We start from the raw sequence: 7656 nt of genomic DNA on the forward strand, positions 1-7656 counted from the left end.
ATCACATAGCAATCAGGACAACTTGGTAGCAGGGAAGGGCATAATTACTTTATTTGTGGTTTCCAATGAAAAGTCAATAATATTTACACCCCCCCCCCCCCCCATCATACAGGTGAAGTAATATAGTGAACCACAGTCTTCAGTCAGGCAGGGTCAGGGACTCTTTGGATCCATCATAATGCTCTGTTTGTCCTTTGAGAGAGTCACTGCTGTCCTGTAGAGATAGATAGAGATCATTGATCGTAAGGATAGAGAAAGAAAATTACATAGATGAGATCTATCCACTGTCACTTTTTTATGGAGTGTATAAACCAGCATCTATGGGTGTATTGTCACTCACACTGAAGAAGGAATGGGATGTGGATGAGGAAGAAGAAGATGGCAAAGAGGCCCTCCTCCCAGTAGCAACTCTTGCTTTAGTCTTCTCAGAAAGCCACCGCTTCAACTTTTGGGCTAAATAAGAATGGTAGAGGGAAAGTGAGGAAGAGAAGCACAGCTGTGACAAAGTACAGCCTGTCAGAGTGTAGGAACACAGACAGAAACCAACTTACTGTGTTTTCTGGAATGATCTATGGCCTTGTAGGAGCCCAACATGGCAAATGGATGGTAGGACAAGGTGAAAGGGTGAACAATGGAGCTCTGTAAAGAAAGAGCAACACAGACTTGAGATGATGGTCAACAATGTAGTTTAAAATCAGTTGTATTTTTCTATGTACAATATACAAGTGTAAGGGGTCATGTGCATTGTCTCACAGTCTACCTTAGAATGCTGATGGGGGTAAGAGGCAGACGGTTTGCAGCTGTACATGGCTAGAATGTCCCTCACGGGCAGGCTATCCTGGAGCAGTGCAGAAAGAGTGAAAGTCAGTGGGAAAGTACTTTCAGCATTACATCACAGAGGTTATAAAGCACCACCTGTCCCACACTGGCCTTTTGACTCGGCAGCCTAATTATGTCAGGTCATCAGTATTGCTTCGTGTCATCCCTCACTCGACCACTCGAGGGTTCAATCTTGCGTCCTCTGACACAGTTACTACCTTTCATAAACACTGCTTTGGCCTGCTAAGCCTCTGTTGTGGAAGTTTTTGAGAGAGCCATGCTGCAAAGATGGGCATATTTATACTGCGCAGGTAGGTTTATACTGAGTGAGTTTAACCAATTCAACTTGGTTACACTTACTAAGATCATGCCAGCAAAGGAGGAGAGGATCATGGCTTCTCTCTCCAGATGGTTGGGGTATGGGTCATGTCCTGAGCTGCTCGTTCCACTGTAGAGAACCACAAAAGTCCCCTAAAGGTCTTTAAACTTCTGTTAGAAATGAGATTCATAAAGCTGATTGCCCAGACAGAAAGAATAAAAGGAATTACTCACATGATGTCCCTATCCATTAAATCTGTCCCCTCCTCTCTGTCCAACCACCAAAGGGCAACACTTATAGCCAAGTCATAATGGGCCTGGATGACAAAGCAGTCACATAAAGATTATGGCAGACAATTACAAGGTGATTTGAGTTATCAAACAACCAACAGGATGGCGGTAAACTGTTACCAGGTCATCTAGCATGGTGGATGATCCTTTCCCCTTGGGATCAAAGCCCTTCTCTCTGAGTTTTTGGCCAATGTATCCACCCCTATAGAAACACATTTAAGTAGCTCTGAGGTGTTTGTGTGTCCCCGCACAGGCAGTTGGGTATCATTTTAGATTAAATTAGACTTACAAAAGAGCTGCAATGTCTTTTCTCAGTTGCCTCTTCTCCATCTTAGGGTGGAGAAGCTTTACATGTAGGGAGAGGAGTCCTCCTCCTGGAGATACAACAGCCCTTTTATATAGAATCATAACATCTGTTGATAGTAGCCAGGATACATTTCCAAGGAAACCAGAGTGCAGGCCTGAACCTGACACTTTCCTAGCCCTACTCAGAGTCCAGGAAATGCGATCCAGTTATGTAACTGCAGCACAGTACCATGTTCAAGTTAAGACTACACTAAGAATTAATGTCAAATTGCTTTCAAGTTTGCCAAAGCCATAGTAAAATGGTTTGCAGTAATGCTGGAATTTACTGACAACTGTAAATAACATAGTTGAAGCGTACAATATGCAATTTTGACTAGTAACACATTTAAACTGCACCACTTACAGTCTGCATAGAATGAATATATCATCTGTACTCACCGCAAAAGATAAGGCAAGATTATGAAACTCCAAATTCCCCAAATAAAGAGGATAATCTGCTCCTGGTAACCCCTGGTAAGGCTCTGTGTGTATGTGTGTCTGGAGGTAGAAGTACAGATGAGCATGTAAACTGAATTATTTACTAGACTGAAAATTACCTAGCAGACTGGCTGAAGTACACAGCCTATCCTTGAGTTGAGTAAGACCTGTAAATGGTAAAAAGTATATTTCTATTCCTCTTAGGAGAGCTTGTTTAATGCATGTGTGTCCATAACAAAGAAATCACATTGTGATTTTAGGTTTCAACCAATTTATTAATATTTCAGACAATAAAAAGTATTCACTGGATATATATACATATTTAAAAAAAAGCATTTTACACCTGCATAAAACCGAGAGTAAAATAATTTAGCATTTTACACCTGCATAAAAACCGAGAGTAAAAAAATCCAAAGAAAGTTAATTAACTGGAGCACATTCAATTTTCTTCTGTTTCCTTTTCTTCTTGTTTTTGAATATCGGAGAATTCAGGAACTTTGTGTCTGTAAACTTATCTCCGCGCCTCATTTTGCTGTAGAAGACAGAAAACATCAATCAAAAATCGAATCAGGCATTATCTTTCTCTCTAGGTGTGCGATTTGAGCATGTGCAGAGCAGTCCTCACCAGTTGATGGGAGGATCTTTGTAACTGACAGCAGCTCCCCGTCGCCTCGTTCTTCCTGTGTTTTCATTTTCCATCCAGTTGGTATTGGTCACAGACTTAAGGGCACGTCCTGCTAGAAATAAAAAATATACAGTATATCATCTAATCATTATATATTTTCCTTGAATGAAACACAAATTTATATTAACAGCGCAGAAATACTACCTGGAGATGGCTCCGTAATGATTTTGGCAGTCTCTTCTTCATACACAGTAACTCTGCGAGAGGCCGTCTTTAAGGGGCTGGAGTCAAGGCAGTCCAGCTCATACTCAGTTGTTATAGTGTCATTAGTTTCCCACGGGGGGCGTGTATCCACCAGCAGATCCATCAGGCTCTCATGAACCGCATCCTCACTGACACAGAGCCCGTCATCTTCTGCTTGGCTCCTGGAGTTAACGTTTGGAGTGGAATCCATATTACTGAACGGTATGACATACGTGCCCCTGCATCTTGGTTTGTGCATTGTGTTGATTTGAGACTTTGAGCTACACTGCATATCCCCTTTCGTCTTCAGACTCTGGGCACTAACTGAAAACAACTCCTCCATTTGATCACTTTTCATAGTTTCTTTGTGTGATTTTACAAGCAAAATATCGGATTTTTCCATTGCAGGCATGCATTCGAGTGTATCCGCATGAGGTACTGCAAACTCTATACATGCCATGCCTTTGTTCTCTTGATTCTGGCTGGATGAAGGTCCACAAGTGCTGCTTCTTTCCTTCTTTTTCTTCTCCTTAACCGAGATCCCCTCTAAAAACACCTTCATTTTAGATTTTCCAGTCTTCTCTTTCCTGGCTTTCTTAGGATTTTGCACAATGGCAGAAGCTGGTTCACAAGGAGGAATTGCATCCATTTGCTGGCTGTCCAGCCCCTCAGCTGGTTCCTCGGTAGCCCTAAATGGACGTTTATAAGAAGACTGCGTTTCTCCACCTGGACACTGTTTGTTTTCATGTCCAGTGACTCGACAGTGGTTTAGGTCTAGGTCAGTAACAGGAAGATTCTCCTCTATGCTTGGATCGCTGGCCGTGTAAGACTCATTACCCGCAAAACAATATCTTGTACCAGGAGTGCCCATCTGCTTATCAGAACAAGTATTTTGCAATGAGTTATCGCCAGGCACTGAGATCACACATGTCTCTCTTGATCTTCCCTTGTTGGTCTGGCCAGAGTTGGTAGGTCTCTTGCTCTTCTGTCTGGTGCTGTGTGAAATAATGCCATTTAAACAGGAAGAATGATGTGTGTCCTTGGATTCAGGCTGAGAATCATTGTTGTCCACACAGGCACTCGGTAGGTCCAAATCTACACACGTATCCTTTACCATTTGCTTATCATGGACCACTTCTAAAGGTAAGATCTGTGTTTTCTTGCTTCTCTGATATGGCACCTCATTGGAAACTGAGAAAGTTTTCTTTTTCAAACAGTTGTCAGTCTGAGATTTCACCTCAAACGTCTTTCGGCATTTACCTTTTGATGCTTTATGTTGTGTTTCTTTGTCTACACATTTTGCGCTGTCTTTGTTTTCAGAGGATCCGTCCATAAAGAAAGCATCTTCAAATGGGTTTGGTGAGACAGTGTTTTGGGACTTACTTTGGACAGAAACTACAAACGTTTTCCTGGGGTCAAACGGTTTTGACTCCTCCTGCGTTGCTTTCTGAGTATCACGAGCAAGTCGACCGTGCTTAGGGATACGGGAGGTGAAGTGAGTTTTCCTGCGAGAAGCAAGTGTTTGAGTCTCATCGGCTGAGACTTTAGTTACTGCTTGTTGCTGTTCTTCCTCATCTCGGATTGATATGTTGTCAAAAGTCAACAGGGTCTCAGAACACGACTGAGGTAGCTCTGAACTAAAACAGGTCCCCATCTCAAGACTGTCTTTTATGTACGCGGATTCACTTTTTTTTACTCCAATTTTCTCTACTTCTTCAGAATCTTTTGATAATAGTTTTTTCATCTTCTTCCTGGGCTTGATTCCACCATCTGTCCATGCTTTCTTGGGTTTGGTCTCTACAGTGACTATTTCAACCATGCTGTCAGCCAAAGTCATTTCCATCTCCGTGTCAAGGGGGATCTTCACTTCTATGTTAGCAGGCTCTAATGTGGGCTCCTTTATTGTGCCAGGCATATACCCAGGTGTTGATGTCTCCATTATGGAAAGAGGCTGTGGTTTGTCAGATGTACGCACAACTGAGGGCATTTGGTTGTCAAGGCACACGGTTGGGTTTGAGTCTAGTCCGGGGTTTGAGAGGATCTGTGACCACCTCTCTACCTCTGTCCTGAAGCTACTGGACTTGTGCAGCATTCCTCCCTGAGTTGATAAACTCTTGTCCGCCTGGCTTTCAGTCTCAGATACTTTGCCTATGAGAACCAACAGAAAGATAAACAGTATTCAACCAGTGACAGTATAACCAACCCAACAATGACAAATAAGTGTTCTGGGATCAGCTCACATCTTCATGGCAAGTAGAGTCAAAACTCCACTCAGCTTACCTTTGACCTTTAACTCTGTGGGTTTGCTTTGTGTCTCAGTGAGGTTTACAAATGTGGCATTCTCCTTGACAATAGGCTTTTGGTTTATGCTTGTCTGTTTTAAGGGTGAAATCAGCTGCTCCGGTTTGAGAGAAATCTGAGCTGCTTCCCTGAAGAGATTTGAAGGGGAAAGCACTTAAGACCCATACTAAAACATTGCATCGTAAAAGATAGCAAACAGTATTCTGTTTATAACACATTCTGTCAGCTTGCTCAAAGGTCAAAAAATCTAAATAACTGCAGGGAAAAAACAAAGAAAATCTTCAATACTCAATAAGGTGGTGGGGTGGAGGGTGCTGTAAGTCGCTCTGGATAAGAGCGTCTGCTAAATGACTAAATGTAAATAAGGCTATTTTGTTCCTAAATACGGTACATTGCCAACTATAAGTACCTCTGAAACTGATGATCGTCATCTTCAGCCTCAGGGGTAATAAGGTCATTAGATGGTTCGGGGACAGCCTAAGGGAGGAAAATTCAAATTACATATTTATTTTAAATATTATTATGTCAAGTGACAATATGAGCTGACTTTTTCTAATGCAATGATAAACGACATTCGACAAAACAAAAATCTTACATCATAATCAGAAAAAAGGTCGAGGGCCTTTTCCAGGTTATCCAGAGTGCTGCGGTGTAAATCTTTCAAGATAAGGACCTGTAAAAAGAGCAAATGCAATAACTAGGTCAATGTTTGACTGAGCTCAATGTAAAAATGGTGTGACTTGGTAAGTGTAACCCACCAGTTTCTTGTGCTTGTGCCTCCTTACTGCTAGATCAAAGTAGAGAGCTTCAATTTGTTTTTGTAGATGCACATTCTCCACTTCCATTTGTCTGCTCTTCTCTTTTTGAGCCACCAAGGCCAGGGCCAGGGCTTTGTTATTGGTTTTCAAAGAGACCTTGAAGAATGAGGAGGTATCTGAAGATGAAAGCATACAGCCCATGAAACATCATGCATGCAACATGTCATAAACATGAACTGATATACATTCTCAATTATAAACCAACTTTATCTTACTGAGTATCTTATTCTTGATCTTGGATGCTACTGTCGAGGTCTGTTTTGATGTTTTAAGGGACATCAGTTTCTTTCCCGGTACCGCCACGCCGTCCATGTTTGAGAACCTGGAATTTCGATAATTTATCAAATGTTCATCATCAGTGCTTCTTCTCCTTTAAATAATATATGATACATTATATATATATATTGTACAGCTAGATATAGCTAACTCTTATGTGAATTATAGTCTGGAGTGAATAGTCTCTAAATTAAGCAAACTACACTACAGTAGCTCATCTTACCTAAATTGCGTAGCTAGCTAGCTACTAGCCAACGATATTTGTACAGTCGGTGCAGACAGTGGTACTACGGTCGCTAGCTGGCCTAGCTCTACCAATAATATGCATCTGGCTAGGCTAGCTAGAAACTAGCTAGTAACTGCCAAGTTTCTTACCGTTGTAACAATTATGGCTTTCTACCAAAAGCTTGTATTAAAATTAAATTCGTAAAACACCCTGATTATAATGCCAAAATGTTACAGCAGTCGTACTAAAGGATGAGATCAATTTGCCATCTATTGTATGTTTTAAATCCGTGCTTCAACTCAAACAAAAACAGAATCACCCGCCGTTTCCTGTTAAAATTTGGAGGCGTACCTGAGCAACATGATAGCCAATTACCGTGGAGCGGTCTGTGCCGAGGGCAAAGGTCTAATTCTGTTCTAATAATTAATTCCAAATGATGTTTAATGAAATGTATTTATTATTCATAAATAATTTCTCTCAAAAAAATAACTACATGTGTGCATGAAGCTGGCTTGCATGATGCTAAATACTATTGGAGGTAGAAAGTAATCCATGGGATTTGGGGCGTAGGCCTACAGTATTTTGACTAGCCAACCAAATACATTTAAATATCTGATGTAGATTACCGGATTACAGGATGGGTGATAGTATTCGGTTTGGTTTCAAGAGTAATTTGACGGATGCGGCCCTGATCTTCAGTCTTTTATCACCCTAAATTATGCATTATATTATACTATGTTTGTGCAGTAAAGTGCACAAACATAAAACATGTCATACACTCACAACTGTCAGATATGCGTTCTTGAAACTTTGACTCCAATAAAAATGTAAAAACAGGATATTAGTATGTGTGTACTTTCACATGCTCGATCATAATCAGGTGACTCATGACAGGTTGATTTTGAGCCATTTTTTCGCTATTTACTATATGTATGGACTCTTCTTTGCGCTCATGG

The 7656-nt window shown here is 41.1% G+C and overlaps 2 protein-coding genes across 4 annotated transcripts; both read right to left on the reverse strand.

Annotated features, from left to right (window-relative positions):
- Positions 1-139: 139 nt before the first annotated feature.
- Positions 140-1846, reverse strand: LOC124485708 (uncharacterized protein C2orf80-like). The gene is made up of 8 exons (XM_047047463.1): positions 1718-1846; positions 1549-1630; positions 1372-1454; positions 1180-1267; positions 761-838; positions 552-639; positions 341-453; positions 140-214 (listed from the first exon to the last, which is right to left on the reverse strand). The coding sequence occupies exons 1-8, from the start codon at positions 1834-1836 to the stop codon at positions 140-142; spliced, it is 726 nt and encodes a 241-aa protein (XP_046903419.1). The 5' UTR covers positions 1837-1846.
- A 630-nt stretch (positions 1847-2476) lies between these two features.
- On the reverse strand, positions 2477-7032 carry sgo2 (shugoshin 2). Of its 3 annotated transcripts, none has more exons than XM_047046811.1 (9): positions 6850-7032; positions 6414-6520; positions 6139-6314; positions 5976-6053; positions 5790-5857; positions 5360-5508; positions 3041-5227; positions 2837-2945; positions 2477-2743 (listed from the first exon to the last, which is right to left on the reverse strand). In XM_047046811.1, the coding sequence occupies exons 2-9, from the start codon at positions 6508-6510 to the stop codon at positions 2632-2634; spliced, it is 2976 nt and encodes a 991-aa protein (XP_046902767.1). In that variant the 5' UTR covers positions 6511-6520; positions 6850-7032; the 3' UTR covers positions 2477-2631. The 3 variants fall into 3 exon arrangements, with proteins under 3 accessions (XP_046902767.1, XP_046902766.1, XP_046902765.1); XM_047046810.1 differs by lacking the exon at positions 6850-7032 and adding an exon at positions 6698-6843 and having other exon boundaries at positions 2837-2948; XM_047046809.1 differs by having other exon boundaries at positions 2478-2743; positions 2837-2948.
- Positions 7033-7656: the final 624 nt, after the last annotated feature.

The sequence above is a fragment of the Hypomesus transpacificus genome, chromosome 23 (assembly GCF_021917145.1).
Source record: "Hypomesus transpacificus isolate Combined female chromosome 23, fHypTra1, whole genome shotgun sequence".
Lineage (NCBI taxonomy): Eukaryota > Metazoa > Chordata > Actinopteri > Osmeriformes > Osmeridae > Hypomesus > Hypomesus transpacificus.